Source organism: Grammomys surdaster, unplaced genomic scaffold, assembly GCF_004785775.1.
Source record: "Grammomys surdaster isolate TR1022 unplaced genomic scaffold, NIH_TR_1.0 130, whole genome shotgun sequence".
Taxonomy (NCBI): Eukaryota; Metazoa; Chordata; class Mammalia; order Rodentia; family Muridae; genus Grammomys; species Grammomys surdaster.
The window spans coordinates 1,043,899-1,061,320 of record NW_021604588.1 but is presented as its reverse complement, the minus strand read 5'-3'; the positions used below and the strand labels follow the sequence as shown (position 1 = coordinate 1,061,320).

General features: G+C 41.1%; 1 protein-coding gene across 1 annotated transcript in view; it reads left to right on the top strand.

Moving 5' to 3' along the window:
- The first annotated feature begins 284 nt into the window (after positions 1–284).
- Positions 285–17,422, top strand: part of Xpr1 (xenotropic and polytropic retrovirus receptor 1) — a 149,149-nt gene continuing 132,011 nt past the window's right edge. Inside the window, exon 1 of the mRNA XM_028758609.1 lies at positions 285–448. Coding sequence (XP_028614442.1) covers positions 380–448 — 69 coding nt within the window. The 5' untranslated portion in view covers positions 285–379. The remainder of the gene's footprint in view (positions 449–17,422) is intronic.

Here is a 17,422-nt window from a genome sequence, read left to right as displayed (position 1 = left end):
AGAGTGTAGAAAGCAGCTGTAGGCAGACAGGAGGCAGGCGGAAGAGGTCAGGGGAGGTGCCTTCCCACGTCCGGCCCAAAGGGGGCGGAGCATGAAGGAAAGCCCCCTAGGCCACGCCCACCCCGCCCCCCTCCGTCGGAGCGGCGTAGGCGGTTACCATGGCGATGACGTCTAGAGGGCGGGGCGGGGCGGGGCTATGGAGAGGAGGAGGAAGATGGCGGGAGGGCGGCTCTGAGGAGACCTCGGCGGCGGCGGAGGAGGAGAGAAGCGCAGCTTCGCGCAGCGCCGGGGCCCATGTGGGGAGGAGTCGGAGTCGCTGTTGCCGCCGCCGCCGCCTGTAGCTGCCGGAGCCGGGTGGGAGTGAGGGGGACACGGCAGGATGAAGTTCGCCGAGCACCTCTCCGCGCACATCACTCCCGAGTGGAGGAAGCAGTACATCCAGTATGAGGTACCGGCGGCTGCTGGGGTTGGGGCGGGCTCGGAGGGGCTGCCATCTCCCTAGCCGCCACCTCCGCCGCTGCCTTGAGCTCCCCGGCCGGGGCGGACTTTGACCCACCGCCGCGGGGAGCCACTGCGGCATCCCCGGCGCTGCTGGCCCCCGGCGGCCAGGCCGTCCTTCCCCTCCCCCGCAGCCCTCTGCCGCCGGGGTAACGGATATGCAGGCGGCGGCGAGAGGAAGGGCACAGCCGGGCTGGGGCTGGGACTGGGGAATGGTGGTGGGAGGCCAAGCCGCAGGTGCGACGGCAGCCCGGGGTCGCGGCGGTTCAGCGTTCCCCCCTCCCCACTCACCCTGACCTCCGGTCCCCACCGCGGGAGATCACCCACTTTGCCAAGGTTAGGTGCTTCTCGCTGCTCACCTCTCGCCAAAGAATCGTGCTCTTGCAAGATGAACCCCTCCAGCGATTGCCTTCATTCCACCCAGCCCGTCGGCTTACCTCCACTTGCCCACTGTTGACAAAGGCTTTGTAATAGGATTGAAACTTGGTGAACTGTGTATCACCTAATGCAGTGGTTATGGTTTTCAAACGCATTGAACCAGTAGTTCTGTTTTGATAAGGAGACGGTGTCTCGTCTTTGTACTGATTGCACGAACTATACAGAATAATCACATCTTTGGATTTTCACTTCTCCGGTTTTGGAATGGAGGGAAGAGGAAGGAGGGAAGAGAATTATTTAAAATTTCAGATTTTCTTCTAAGTTTTTGAGTAGGGAGAAAAATCACTGTAATGTAAATACTGTACCTTACTTGTGTATTACACAAGTCGTGTTCCTCCTTTCAGTTTCTTCTTGCACAGCTTTTGGAGGGTTTTTAATACATGCTGTAAGGAGCCTTGCATCAATATTGCAATTGGGAAAAGTAAAGACAGTGAAAACCACTTACATACCTAAAAGGTAGGATACCTGAAAGGTTTTTTTTGTTGTTGTTGTTTGTTTGTTTTCTTAAGCTTTCAATAGGTTATTCTCAGAAGCTAGTAGTTCAGCTCCTGGAGAGAGAAAAGACAGTGGATCTGTAACCTCCAGGAATTCACATCTATGGTATGAGCAGGAACAAAGAGTATAAAATCAATAGGACCATGCACACACATACTAGCTAGGTTCTATGAATTAAAATATTTTAGATTTCCTTTTTAACTTTTATATAAAATTTAGCGATAGGATGTTTAGGCAACAACAGTAAGTTCATTTACTCCTGTAGCCAATGTAATAATTGAAGGCTAGGGAAAGGGATAGTTAGGTTAAACAGAATCTTGAAGATTGTAAGATAAGTTTACTTGTAATATATTGTATCTAATGTCAGAAATGAATGTCTCATTACTAATACTCTCTTGTCAGTTTCCTTGTAATCTTCCTTTGCCACATTCTGTAAGAAAAGGTCCTAACAGTTCAGGCTGTGGAGTTGTTGATTTATGGTTTGTAATAACATTCAGTCAGTTTTAAAGCCTTGGCTAGAATCCAGATGGTGGGCTTCATTGGGAGAAGGGCTTGGGTTTTCATCTTCCGGTTAGCACTTTCAGCACCGCTGCTAGTTCTTCCCAGAGGTTAGTGCCGAAGCACTTACTATTGTACAGTATGGGATGCTTGCCTTTGGTCAGAGGAACCAGAGTTGGATATAGCCTGTGATTCTTTCTCAGTATTTCAACATTTGACTGTTTCATAGAATTAATGTAGATGATCTTGGACTGGAAAGGGAAGCCTGATTTAGTTTAAAAATGCAATTAACCCTTGATTTGTAATGTCAGCTTTGTGGCTGGAGTAACCACGGTGACTCTGGGACTTCTCAATTTATACAGTCTATTTGGTTACTATTATTTCTAAATGGTTACTCAAGATTGGTCACAGTGGGACAGAATTCCTATGCTTCTGAGTGACTGCATTATCTTTCTCAGACCAATTATAAATTACTTTTTGAAAAATTCATTTATTGTGGATAATTGAAATTTGATTCTACAGAGATTCCCCTACTTATAGCTCTTACCTCAGTCAATTCATTGTTGTATAGACAAGATGAAAAATAAGGGGCTTTTTTTTTTTGTAAGTTGGAATCATTAAAGAATTTGTATGGGATTGCAGTCTTTGTGTTGTATATTATTTCCAAAGATTTGGTGCTATTCCTTTAAAAATAGCATAGAGGTATGAGAAAGAATTTTTAAGGTCTGGGAATGTTACAATGTTAGTTACTTTAAAACATCAGGAAAGAGACCCTGTCTCTAAAAAAAAAAAAAAAAATTGCCAGGAATAAAAGGTATCTATATTTAAAAGTTAGATTTTGCTAGGGAAAAAGACCTTCACTTAATTTTTTATAATATGTATTTTTACATAGTGGAAAATGATGCTCTGTAAAACAGTTAGCAGAACAGACTTGGATTTGTTTTTCAAGCATTGGTGATGAAATTTTGATGTATTACCCTTAGTTCAAGCCTTGGATGCCTTCTTGTGCCCTGAGCCAACACGAACTCTTCAGCTCCTTTGTTATGTCAGCTTATTAAATACTTGCATCAGGAGGAGCTTTAGATAGGAACGGAGCATTTTGTTTACATCTATAATTCTATATAACATTTAATTATATATAATATTATGGATACATGGCTGCATTGTAAGTGCTGGCTCTCGTGTATGTTAGTTGTGAGGCCTTGAAATATTTTTGCTCTTCCTTCTTTCTTCTTTTTTTATTAAAAAAATACATATGAAGCCAGAGCCTTTTAAGGCCTACTCTATTTCCTAAGTATTTGGCTTAACTTTTAATTCTTTTTTTATTCTTCAATTGCTCAAATTATTAATGATAGTAGCATATGAATATCCTGGAAATTATTAGTCTTCAACTAGAAAAATGTGCATTCATAGGCAGAATAAGCACAAAAGAGTAGAGAAACATGGAAAGACCACATACGGGACATCTAGGTGATGCTTTATAGTTTTACTGGAAATAAACACAAATGAGCAGAGACTATCTTTGTTGTTAATAACCTAAGTACAAATCTCAGTGTGGAAAATAGAACATCAACAAGTATTTCTAACAGTGCTTTCAAGAAATGTGAAATCAAGCCGGGCAGTGGTGGCACACGCCTTTAATCCCAGCACTTGGGAGGCAGAGGCAGGTGGATTTCTGAGTTCGAGGCCAGCCTGGTCTACAGAGTGAGTTCCAGGACAGCCAGGGCTATACAGAGAAACCCTGTCTTGAAACACCAAGAAAAAAAAAAAAAAAGAAGGAATGTGAAATCAATGGATGTATAGTTTAGAGGTCTGTACTAGGTTAGTCAAAATTAACCTAGCCCAGTTTCATCCAGAGACTAGTATGATCAGTTAATATTTTACAGAATACTAGCAAAAGAGGCAAATATGTTTGAAGCCTTTGATTGATGATATGATGTTTCTTCTGAGAGTCCTGCTCGTTGGTTTCTCAGCACTAAGAATGACTTTTTTCAGTGTATACTGTAGAAAGCATAAAATGCTAAAACAGGGAGCTCTCCAGAGTTCAGGAATTGAAAGGAAATTTTAAAGATTATCTGTCTTCTTGCTTTGTGCGCGCACACACACAAACACACAACTAGCTTCTTGAGCACTGTATATTTTAATATTGGGAGCCAGGTCACATTAGTTGTGCAGCTCTGATGAAATGACTTCCTCCTCCTGGAGTTTCAGGCTGTTCATGTGGATGTTGTATTGGAGAAGTAACAGCGCTGATGGGTTCTGTGTAAGCCTCATGTGATCTACCATTCACCTACATCTCCATACTTTGTTATGGTTTAATTATGTTTATGAGGAGAGAATTTAGGGAAATAAATGTTTAAAAATCATCTTCTCAAAACTTTAATGAAAAGCTAGGTATAGTGGCTCCCAGCACCCGGGAGGCCAAAGGCAGGAGGTTCTTTGTGAGTTGAGATCAGCCTGGTCTACATGGTGAGTTCCAGAATAGCCAGGGTACATAGTGAGACCCTGTCTCAAAAACCAAACCAAACCAAACCAAAAACAAAACCACAAATAAATAAATAAATAAATAAATAAAATAAAATTGAATACATTAAAAAAACTGATTTTTTTTAAAATTGAGATTATGTTCTGTGACTGGAAAACCCAGTGAAACTATGTTTCCATTGCTGGAGATTGAACCCAGGGCTTTGGGCATGCTAAGCAAGTCTCCTTACCGTTGAGCTATACCCCTAGCATAAGACTTATTTAACTTAAATAAACAAAAAGTAGTGGTCATGAGCTAATTTTTTGTTGCATGATATGGAAAATGCACTGCATGAACTGCATTTCCTTATTTTTCAGTTTAAGGAAGTATTGCCATAGTGTTGTTGTGATTCTCATTTCTAGAACCCTCCCATGGGAAAACTTGTGTTGCAGGCTTTAAGTGTCTCAAAGGTATTATGTTGATTAGTTAGGGTTCACATGCCTTGCTGGAACTTGTTTGAAATTTCCAGTTAAGCCACCCGATGGAGCACAAACCACACTCTTCCTTTATGGGACTTCTCCAAATAAAAAATACAGTGTAATATATTTTAAATAGTGCTTGTAAATGATTGCTAGTGAGATGCCTGACATTTACAAATATGATTTAAATGAGTGAATAAAAGTTCTTATTGTTCTTTATTGTCTCTGTAAAGTGTGTTAGGGTAAGTATCCTGGTAAGATTATACTTGTCCATCCATTCCTGAGGTTGGCTTTGGATCAGCTTTTGGGTGAAGGCCCAGATCATAAGAACCTAAGAATCTTATTTGACCTGGGGTGACCATGGAAAACCAGCCCTGGCTTCACTCCTCATTTGGAAAAACATTTGAGAGACTGAGTTATACTAGCTGGGGGTTTCAGGTATATTTGGATTTTAGGCACCAAACCAGTATATCCCAAACTCTATGGTGTAAGAGAAGATAGTGTTAAAATTGTTTGTTAATTTTATGCAAATGAGAAGGAAAAAATAAAGTTTTCCAAATGTATCGTAAATGGATTGGTGTAGTTCTCTGCTAAGGAGGCTACCCACTTGTTTTAAGTTGTGATGGAGTCAGTGTTGTCAGGGATTTGCTCACTTGTCATTGTTCACGGCCAGCGGGTAGCAGTGAGCACAGTTATGGTGCCTAGGTTACTGGAGGCTGTGTAAGTGTTAACTGCTCAGCTCTTCACAAAGTAGATGAGACTTAAGAAGACCCATATAGAGATGCTGTAACAGTAATAGTGGTAGTGTAAGCACAGTGACAGCATGACAGTGACAGCTGACACATCTAGAAACAGCCTCAGCTAGACTACAGGTAAAATAGCAGTACTTTGTTGGAGCTGACAAAGAGGTCACAAATATTTCACAATTATTTTATTACAGTCACCCTTTGAAGTCATGATTTATATCCTCTGGCATTCACAATTAATACACATCTCAAGTATGCCTTGTTAAGTTCTGTTTTCAGTTTATATCCATCATAATTAAGTTCAAAATGAAAACAGTCCTGAACCTTGAAGTAGGCCTTTGAAATACTATGATAAATTATTGCATCAAAAATATCCATACAGGAAAGGTTTATACAAAAGCCTTATTTATTGAAAGAGGCCTATACTATTAAAAAGAACTTAGATTAGAAATAAGGAGCTATAAGTCATAAAGTATAGCTCTGTCATTGAGTATTCATAAATAGTGAATAAATGGTCATGTGTATGTGATGTAGTCATGTGTGTGTACAGGTGTGCATCCACTTATGTGTACTTGGGTTTAGAAGCCAGAGGTTGACATCAGGTATCTTCTTCTGTCTATCTCCATCTTATTTATTTATTTTTGAGATGTTTTTAAAATGTGGCTCTGGCTGGTCTAGAACTCAGAGAGACCCACCTACCTCTGCCTCCAGAGTGCTGGAATTAAAGGCATTTATTTATTTATTTATTTATTTAGTCTTTCTTTGTAGCCCTGGATGTACTGGAACTCACTATATAGACAAGGCTGGCTTCTGCATTTGAACGCAGAGATTTGCCTGCGTCTGCCTCCCGAGTGCTGGGAGTAAAGGTGTGCACCATCACACACAGCACCATCTTATGTTTTGAAGATAGGTCTCTTATTGGACCTGGACTTTGTGAATTGGCTAGACTGGGTGGCCAGAAAGCCCCAGGGATCTAGCTGCCTTCATTACCCCAGTCCTGTAGTTACAGATGCATGTTGTCATACTTGGCTTTTACATGGATGTTGGGGATCCAAACTCAGGTCTTCATGATTGTGCAGTGAGCTCTTATCTACTGAGCCATGTCCCCAGTCCTTAGCCCCAGTAAGTGGTCTTTTGAAGATAGAAAGATGGGATGTAGCCACAGGAAAGTGGCCAAGTCTCTGGCTCTGTCCTCCCCTCCCTCCTTCCTCTCCCCATTTCTCCTTCCTCCTTCTTCCTTTACTCTCCCTTTCTAAAGTTTCTTGTGTTCTAGGCTGACCTTGACTCCCTATGTTGTCAAGGACGACCTTGAACTTCTGATCCTCCTGCCTCTACTTCTCAAGTGATGGGATTATAGGCATGAGCTACCGCTCCCAGTTTACACTTTACTAGAGATTGATCCCGAGGTTTTTCACATGTGCTAGATAGACAGTCTTACCAATTGAGCTATATCCCTGATCCTAGAAAGTGTGCTTCATAGGGATTTTTTTTTTTTTATTCCTTGGAACCCTTTTTTAAATCCTGAAACTGTTTGGAATTCTTAAAATTACAGGGGATACCAATGTCTATTGATATAGTATATTAGAAATTAAAACAGGAATGTTTAATATATAGTATACAAGCATACCTTTTACTAGTTGCTGGGGGGTATAACCTGACATTTCATGCAGCACTGGAAACTACTTTTTGTACTTGTGGGAGAAGGAAAAAAAAAAACAAATGAGTAATAGGATTATGAAGATTTTTTTAATACAGGGTCCCACCTTGTAGCCCAGGCTGACCTCAAGCTCTCATAGATACTCCTGCCTCTGCCTTAGGATATCCCCCTAGTGTTGGGATTAAAATCATGCACCATCGTGCTGGGCTCAAAAGTGTCTCCATTGAGCACAAAACTTCTTTCAGAAAGTTAGGAGATTGCCTGAAAAAAAGTGTTCTGTTCTTAAAAAGCATGTGAGAGGATAAAAGACTCCAGTAGGGTGAAGATTACTCTGTGTCTGCTACACAACCAAGGGCCATAGAGAAGAAGACTTTGGCTTTCCTGGATTTTATCATCTTTAGTTCCTTTGAATTAGCAGAAATATGGTCAGCCTGTTTTTTTTTTTTTTTAAATATTTATTTATTTATTGTATTGATGAGTACACTGTAGCTGTCTACAGACACACCAGAAGAGGGCATCCAATCTCATTACGGATGGTTGTGAGCCACCATGTGGTTGCTGGGATTTGAACTCAGGACCTCTGGAAGAGCAGTCAGTGCTCTTAACCGCTGAGCCATCTCTCCAGCCCCATGGTCAGCCAGCCTGTTTTAAGAACAGAACTACCCATCACTGGGTACTTAGGGACTAGACATTGGCTGCTTTATGTTATGTTAGTTCTCACACTGTTTTGCAAGGTACATATTATCCATTTTACTTGATGAGGTAACCTAGAAATTAGTCAGTTTTCACAGGGCTAGTCACTAAGTCAGTAGAGCTAGAATTTGAAATTAAGTCTGTCATACTGTGGAGCTCTTGCTTTTGTGAGGGAGTGTAAACAGCAACAGTGGTGGTAGTGATGTCGGTAATGAGGACAGCTATCTATCTATCCATCCATCCACCCATCCATCCATCTGTCATCTATCTATCCACTTGTTTATTGAGGGCTTATTATGTCAGGCATTGTGGTAAATGCTTTAAAAAACATTTTTCCTAAGAGCAGGGTGTGCAGGTAAGTTGTTGCCATTGTCTCAGGAAGGGAAGGCTGTGTCTGTAACTATGTTGCTGCTCAGATGAGACAGTGGGAGCCTATGTTTTTAATTCTCACATGGTATTGCTTCATGACAATAAATGTTTATACATACATACAGTCAGGCCTCTTGTAACCTGTTCTTCATTACCACTGACCTGTTTCTGAAACTCTTATTCTATAGCATGTCAGCTGGGTTTGGAAGATAGTAGAGTCCTCAGGAGGACAGAATTCACCTCTGTTAATTACGTTTCCTCAAAGTGATCATAACATTATGGATAAACAGCTAATAAAGGATCTTATGAAGATGAATGAAAGGAAAAGGGGATGAGTTATAGTAAAAGGAGAAAGGTGGGTGCGAGTTACATCACTGTGAGCTATTGATTCACCTCAGTTGTGGCAGTTGTCTTCAAGGCTTATGCCATAGGGTGTTAGACATGAAAGGAACTTTCAGTTCCCATTTTTGCTCAAGTGAGAATAGAATCAGAGATTAAATGATGAAAGTCATTTGACTGGTCAGTGGCTGAGCTAAATGTTACCCTGATTTATTTTATTAGTTTGTGTATTAATGCAGAGAACAGTCCCTAAAGCCAGACTGAGCAGGTTCAAATAGAAGCTCACCAGCTTCAGACAAGTCACTTGACATTTTTTTTTTTCAGTAAGTGTGTGTGTGTGTGTGAGTTGTGAGTGCACTCTTGAGGACTCAGAGGACAACTATTAGGAGTTGGTTGCCTCTTTCATCTTGGGTCCTGAGGATTGACTTTATGTCACCAGGTTTGCATGGCAAGTGTTTTATTTGTCTTTGGTTGGTTTTTCAACACAGGGTTTCTTTGTGTAGTGCTGGCTGGCCTGGACTTGCTTTGTAGACCAGGCTTGCCTTGAACCTCCTCTGCCTCTGAGTGCTGGGACTAAAGGCACGTGCCACCATGCCCAGCCTGCATGGTAAGTGCTTTTACCTGCTGAGCCATCTCCCTACCAAATCACTTCACATTTTTGTGCTTTGGTTTCCTTTTGTATAAATTAGCAATAATGATAGTACAATTCTTGTAGGATTATTATGAAAACTGTCATCTCCAGAGTTTATTTCTTCCTTTGACATTTCCAAAGTCATTGAGACAGTCTCACTGTGTAATTCAGGCTGGCCTTGACGTGCTAGGTAAGAACTCTGCTACTGCACTACAGCTGAGCTGGTTTTGAACTCTTGACCCTCCAGTCTTAGCCTCCTGAGAAAGTTCTGGGATTGTACATGTACACCGTTAAGGATTGAACGAGTTAAACATGAAGAGTTCTTAGAACAATGCCTGGCATAAAGTAAGAAGGACATATTAAAAACTTTTTTGTTGTTGTTTGTTTTGAAAGAACTCAAGGTTGTGTAGGGCTTGGTTAGCAGTGTTTATACGAGGAGATTGGAGCCTCATGTTTTATCTGTTAGATGTCAGATGGAGGTTTTTCTAGGAAATGGCTGTGTTCATTTGAGTTAATACTTCTACCATCAGTAGTATTTGTTCTAATGAATCGTTCTTAGCTGTTTTAATGTACACTAAGGAAACCGGGCATAAATGAAGAAGTGATTGTGAAATAAATTAGATTGATGGTTATTTGTAACATGCATTTATTTTGGCTAGCCTGTGTCAAGGTAGTCTTTAATTTTTTAGTTGAGGTGAAAATCACATGTGTATTCTTGTTTTTTGTTTTTTTTTTTTTTGTTTGTTTGTTTTTTTGAGACAGGGTTCCTCTGTGTAGCCCTGGCTGTCCTGGAACTCACTCTGTAGACCAGGCTGGCCTCGAACTCAGAAATCCGCCTGCCTCTGCCTCCCAAGTGCTGGGATTAAAGGCGTGCGCCACCACTGCCCGGCTGCCACATGTGTATTCTTAAATATGTCCAGATGGCTTAAGTGAGCTTCTAGTGGCTGCCTAACTTTAGTTCTTTGTAGTTTTATAGTAAAAGCAATATTTTGTCTTAAAATTAGTTTTAGAATTGAAAAGACCTTCTCAATGTCTTTGTTTTTAGATTGGACAAATTGAGGTCATACAGGCCAAGGTGTGGGATTAGTCAGTCTTGCAAATAGCTGCTGGTAGAGCTTGCTATAGGTGTCTGGCCCTCTGCTTACAGTTGGCCCTCACTGAGGTTTAACATGGCCATGTAAATAGTGCCTTCTTGTTATTTTGCCTTAAAAGCTCAAGATTTTATTTATTTATTTAATTTATTTATTTCTATACAAAGTAATAGATGTTCTATGCTAGTACATTTATCTGAATCTAACCTATTTGTCTTAGTTAGGGGTTTACTGCTGTGAACAGACACCATGACCAAGGCAAGACTTATAAAGGACAACATTTAATTGGGCTGGCTTACAGGTTCAGAGGTTCAGTCCATCATCATCAAGGTGGGAGCAGGACAACATCCAGGCAGGCATGATGCAGGAGGAGCTGAGAGTTCTACATCTTCATCTGAAGGCTGCTAGTGGAAGACTGGCTTCCAGGCAGCTAGAGTGAGGGTCTTTAAGCCCCCACTCACAGTGAAACACCTACTCCACAAGGCCACACCTTCTAATTGTGCCACTCCTTGGGCCAAGCATATACAAACCATCATATTCCACTCCCTGACCCCCGTAGACTTGTTCAAACATATGAGTCTATGGGGGCCATAACTAAATAATAGCATAATGCAAAATAATACATTTAGTCCAACTTCAAAAGTCCCCATGGTCTGTCACAGTCTCAAAATGTTAAAAGTTCAAACTCTCTTCTGAGATTCATCCATTCACTTACTGTAATCCCCAAAACAAGACAGGACACCAGCCAGGCAAACTCCAAACTCTGCATCTCCATGGCTGATGTCAAAGCAGTCTTCAGATCTCCAACTTCTTTTTCATCTTTGTTGACTGCAGCAAACTTTCTCCTGGGCTGGTTCCACTCCCCGTTAGCAGCTTTCCTCAGCAGATAGCCCATGGGTCTGGTATCTCAAACATCTTGGGGTCTCCAAGGCAACTTCAGTGTTACAGCTTCTTGTTTCAGTGTCCATGTTCCATGATCTTCTGGGCTCCTCCAAAGAGCTGGCATCAGTTCTCTAGCTCTGCCCATTGTAGCACTCTAAGCTCAGGTTAATCCACCCCATTGCTGGTGCTGTTCTTGCTGATCATCCCATGGTACTGGCATCTATAATACACCAGCGTCTTACACTGCAACTAGGCTTTACCAATAGCCTCTCATAGACTCTTCATGGTGCCAAGCCTCAAATCCTTTGCATGACCCCTTCAGCCCTGGGCCACCAATTGGAACTGAGTCAGCACCTTCACCAGTGTCCTTCCACGGCCTTTCACAGTGCCAAGCTTCAGCTGCTCTTCATGACCCCTTCATACTTCAAAACCAGTACCACCTTAGTGGCTCTTACACATTACCAAGTACAGCTGCAACACAAGGAATAACCTTGGCTATCTCTGGAACACAGCCTCATTGTGCACTCAGAAAACACTTTCCAGAAGATTTCACCTTCGTGATGCTGCTCTCTTCTTAATCACCACTAATTTCTTAGCTCCAGCTCACCAGCATCCATTGTCCTAGTAGTCTCCTTCTCCTCTTGACGTAAAGCCAGAGCCACGTGGCTGGCAGCTTCAGTTCTGCTACTTGCATGAGCTGTAACATGCCCCCTTGTTTTATTACAGTGTCACTAGCCTTCTGTTTTCCAACTCCTTGACTGCCTAAGCTTTGCTTTCCTGGATCTTGCTCTGTATATTGACCTTGAACTCAGATCTGCCTGCCTGTCTCCTGGGGTTAAAGGTGTGTACCACCATGCCTGGAGTTAAACTTTTCTTCACCTAGAACTTGCTCTGTCCCAGACTGGCCTTGAACTCAGAGATCTGCTTGGTTTTGTCTCCTGAGGGATTAAAGGTGTGTACCACTATGCCTACACGTAAATTTAGCTGGGTAGGATCTTGCCCCTATTTCCTTAATCTACTATCTTCTAGAGCACAGGATTCAGTTCCATTTCACTTTCTGGTCCCCTTTAATCCTGAACCATTTTTCCTTTCTAAGCTTGCCTCAATTGTTCAAAACATTCTTCATGAGACTTAACCAGAGAACAAAGTCTCTGCTGGGCTTTTTTGAGACTTCCTTTGTTAATACAATTAATATAAATCTCTTTACCTTAGACTCAGGTCGACTCTTCAGACAAGGGCAAAAAGCAGCTTCATCAGAATACCACAAAAACAGTCTCTAGGCCACATTCTGAAATTCTTTTCCTCTGAAACCTCTTGGGCCAGGTCTGCACAGTTCAAATCATCGTCAGCAACAAAGTCTTCCACATTCCTACTAGGATAGCCCTTTAAGGCCAATGTAAAGCATTCCATTGCTTTCCAAAGTCTTCAAATCCACATTCCTCCTCTGACAAAAGTGTGGTCAGGCCTATCACAATAACCCAGTTCCAGGTACCAACTTCTGTCTTAGGTAGGGTTTTACTGCTGTGAACAGACACCATGACCAAGGCAAGTCTTACAAAGGACAGCATTTAATTGGTCTGGCTTACAGGTTCAGAGGTTCAGTCCATCATCATCAAGGTGGGAGCAGGACAGCATCTAGGCAGGCATGGTACAGGGGGAGCTGAGAGTTCTACATCTTCATCTGAAGGCTGCTAATGGAAGACTGGCTTCCAGGCAGCTAGAGTGAGGGTCTTTAAGCCCACACTCACAGTGACACACCTACTCCACAAGGCCACACCTTCTAATAGTGCCACTCCTTGGGCCAAACATATACAAACCATCACTTTATTAGATCAAATTAACAACCTAAATGGTTTTTCTGTATGCTAATTAAAAGACTCAGTAAATGATAAAACTCAGATATCAGTGATGCTATTTACTTAACTACATAAAATAACCATTGTACCATCTATAAGGTATGATCACAAGTAGAAAGCCATTTGAATTAGGAGATAGGATTAAGGGATTATAGGCTTGAGGGGTCAGATAGAAATAAAAGGAAGATTCAGGAAGGTTAAAAATGGATTGCCTATCCCTCCATAACATACCTGTTTGTTTTGAAGCATAGGTTACTACATCTCTTACATCCTGTAGCCCAAGCTGCCAAGCTAAAGTCAGGGCAAATGTGTCTACAACAGTGGTTCTCAGCCTGTGGGCTGTGACCCCTTTGGCAAACCTCTGTCTCCAAAAATATTTACATTATGATTTATGTCAGTAGCAAAATTACAGTTATGAAGTAGAAACAAAAATAATTTTATGATTGGGGTTCACCACAACATGATGAACTGTTTTAAAGGGCCACAGCATTAAGAAGGTTGAGAAATACTGGTCTAGAGGATGTTAGAGTGTGTATTAAGCATATTTATTATTCACGAATGCCCCTCTTCTCTTTAAAATATCAGTAAAACAATAATGACAATAATAACCATAGCTAATGTTTATTGAGTGCTCTGGTGTGCTGAACATTTTATATTTACTATCCAAAGTAGGTTGTATTATTCCTGTTAGGAGAAAACACTTAATTTTTAGGCTGAGTAGGTTGGCCAAGGTAGCATAGCTACAAAGTCCTTAGTGCTAGAATGCAAAAGCAGGTGTGCTTTATTTTAGAGACTGTTTCTAACATGGTGATGTATAATTGGGATCATGTGGGGTGCTGAGGGTAACACCATTGAGCACTGATACCTTTGAGGAATTTTTAACTGACATGGTCTTCTAAATATATATATATATATAATTATACACTATATATAAGTATTACATGCATAACATATATGTATTTGATTTTAGTAGATATATTAGACATTTATTTTTATTTTTATTTTTTTTTTGGGTTTTTCGAGATAGGGTTTCTCTGTGTAGCCCTGGCTGTCCTGGAACTCTCTCTGTAGACCAGGCTGGCCTCGAACTCAGAAATCCGCCTGCCTCTGCCTCCCAAGTGCTGGGATTAAAGGCGTGTGCCACCACCGCCCGGCTATATTTGACATTTTATAGAATGAACTTGGAAAGGACCTTGAGAGGAATTAAAAGGCCTAGAACACTTAATGAAAACACTAAGATATTTTCCTGGGTGTGAATTGTGAATATTCTTTTACTTATTGACAGAATCTCAGTATGTAGCTCAGAGTTGCCATCCTCCTGCTTTAGCCCCCTAAATGCTATGATTATGGGCATATATTACCATTATTGGCCCATGAAAGATTTTAAAGAGGTGACACAAAGTGATGTGTGTGTATTATTTGTATCTTAGATGGTACTTTATGATCAAACCCAGGAAAACTATTATCAAATAGTATAATAAAAAATTATAAAGGCTTGAACTGATGTTTTATTTAATCAGTTTTATATATAGTCCAAATTTTAAATGAAATTAGGGTGTGTTAAAATTAATGCTATATTGTTTTTAGTTGGTATATAGTGCTAGTAGTTAAGACAATGATGTGTGCTGTCATTAGTGGCTTTGTAGATTTGATATTACAATGTAACATTTATCAGATGGGTACTGTGTGTCAGGCAGGTAGTAGATATTGTCCATCTAGCATCTAGCTCACTCTCTGTCATTTAAGTACTCTTATGTTTGTAGAATGAAGTTCTCCTGTGATTTTTGTAACAGGACTATTTATTGGCATATAGATGTTTATCCTATTTGTTGAAGAGAGATAATCATACTTTAGTAGTTGTCCAAGGTCACACAAGTAGTTTAGGATGAATCAAGATTATGAACCCATTTTCAATCCAGATTCTGTTTTTATTTAAAATAATTTTTTTGAGATTACAAATATGTCATGTCCCCCTTCTCTTTCCTCCCTCTATCCTATTTCATGTACCCCACCCCCTTGCTCTCCCTCAAATTCAATTCTGCTAGGCGTATGGTAGGTTTCCTGTGCACTGGGTCTGCTTCAGTGAGAAAAGGGTGGAAGAGGAAGAATGGATTTCTGAGAAACTTGGTAGTTAGGACTCTCAGGGCATTTGCTACAGGGACTACTAATAAATGCTGTTGGAATTTGAATAAAAGGTGTCATTTGAGGTCATTGCCTTGCTTGGGAACACTCTTCACTGGTTGCCAAGAAGCTTCACAGAGTGCCTTTACTTTGGTGAATTCAGTGTGCCCCAAGTTCTATCTGAATTTGATCTTTTCATTGACCCTAGATTGATGGGACTTGGCCAATGGTATACAATTAAGTGGTTGACTGACTATCATAAGCTCACAAAGGAGTGATAATGTGTAAATACTCATGTGCTGAATTACTCCTTACAGTGGGGAATGCACCAAGTACTCACACTCTAGGCGAAAACAGGCCTTCCTTGCTGTCATTCTGTTCTCTGCCCTCTCCACCAGCCTGTTGAGAGGAGGTAAATTATGAGACGGGCTGAGCATGTGATTATGGTGCACTCATTTCATTCAGCAAGGCCAAGGTTTTGTACTGTTTGGGTACTAATTTGTTGTGTGATATCTTTTTTACTGAAATATTCTTGGATATGCTGCCATGGTTACTGTTGAGATGCCCTTTCACCTTTCCTTTTATTTCTGACCTTTCCCCATTCTATTTTTTTTTCTTTTTTTAAGTTAATGTTAGTGCTGGGCTGGAGAGATGGCTTGGAAGGTAAAGGCATCAACAACCAGCCCAAAGATAATCTGAATCATGTGGTAGAAGGAGAGAACCAACTCCTATGACTCTCATGGGTTGTCCTCTGACCTACACACACACTGTGGAGTTTATGCGTGCACTCACACATAAATTTTAAAGACTGTTTTAAAAAGACACTGTTAATTCCTATCCTAGTATATGAATGTTTTATTTATAGCTTTGTTTTTTTCCAGAACTAGGATTTGAACTCAGGGCCTTGTGCATGCTGTACAGGCATTCTATTGCTGAACTACATCTCCAGCCTCAGCCTAGTTGGATTTTAAGACATTTGAAGTCTGGCTTTATTATTTAATAATTATAAACCTTTTCTGAATCTTAAGATTCACCTGTAGAACAGTGTGAATGGCTTGAAAAATGGCACTGAAAAGTAATTGTGATACTGTATGTAAAACACTTGGTCTGTATATTATTGTAGGCAGTGATAATTGTTTTTTTATCGAACTAGGGCAGACACTTGACAGCTACAGCTTTTATCACTAGAGGGGCTGTTTTTTGGTTCTAAGGAAAGCAGCATTGGCACTCATCTTGGTTGGTAACTGCAGCACAGCACTGGGCAGAACTTTCAGTGATACAGAAAATGTTCTGTATCTGTGTAGTCCAGTATGTGGCCACAAGTCACATATGTCTGATGACTCTTTGAATTGTGGTTCATGACACTGCGGAACTGAATATTTAATTTTAGCTAATTAATAGTGACATGTTGCTACTACAAAGCTCTAAAACTCTTATTATTCATGGCCATTACAAGGACAGCGTATCCCGATTTAGATTCCTTTCACTCCTGCTGATAGACCTCTGTCCTTGAATCTGGGCGTCCCAGCATCCATGGTGGCAGAGGCCAGTGTCGGTAGGCTTGCTGAATCAAGGTCTCATTTTTGAATTGTTGAAAATTGTTTCTCTCTCTCTCTCTCTCTCTCTCTCTCTCTCTCTCTCTCTCTCTCTCTCTCTCTCTCCTGGGTTTGTTTTTTTTAAGAATTATTTACTTTATTTATATGAGTACACCGTCACTGTCTTCAGACACACCAGAAGAGAAGATCGGATGGCATTACAGATGGTTGTGAGCCAACATGTGGTTGCTGGGAATTGAATTCAGGACCTCTAGGAAAGCAATCAGTGCTCTTAACCACTGAGCCATCTCTCCAGCCCTGGGTTTGGTTTTTTGAGACAGAGTTTCTCTGTGTAGCCCTGGCTGTCCTGGAATTCACTCTGTAGACCAGGCTGGCCTCAAACTCAGAAGTCTGTCTGCCTCTGCCTCCCAAGTTCTGTGATTAAAGGCATGCACCACCACCGCTTGGCTGAAGATTGTTTCTCAAAGATTTGTCTGACAACTCTTTGCTATAGAGTCACTCAGGCTGCTTGTAAAGCAGAAGTACAGGCACCTGTAAAAGTACCTGCTGAGAAGCCTGATTACCAGGGTTTGATACCTGGGACCCACATACCGAAAGGAGAGAACTGAC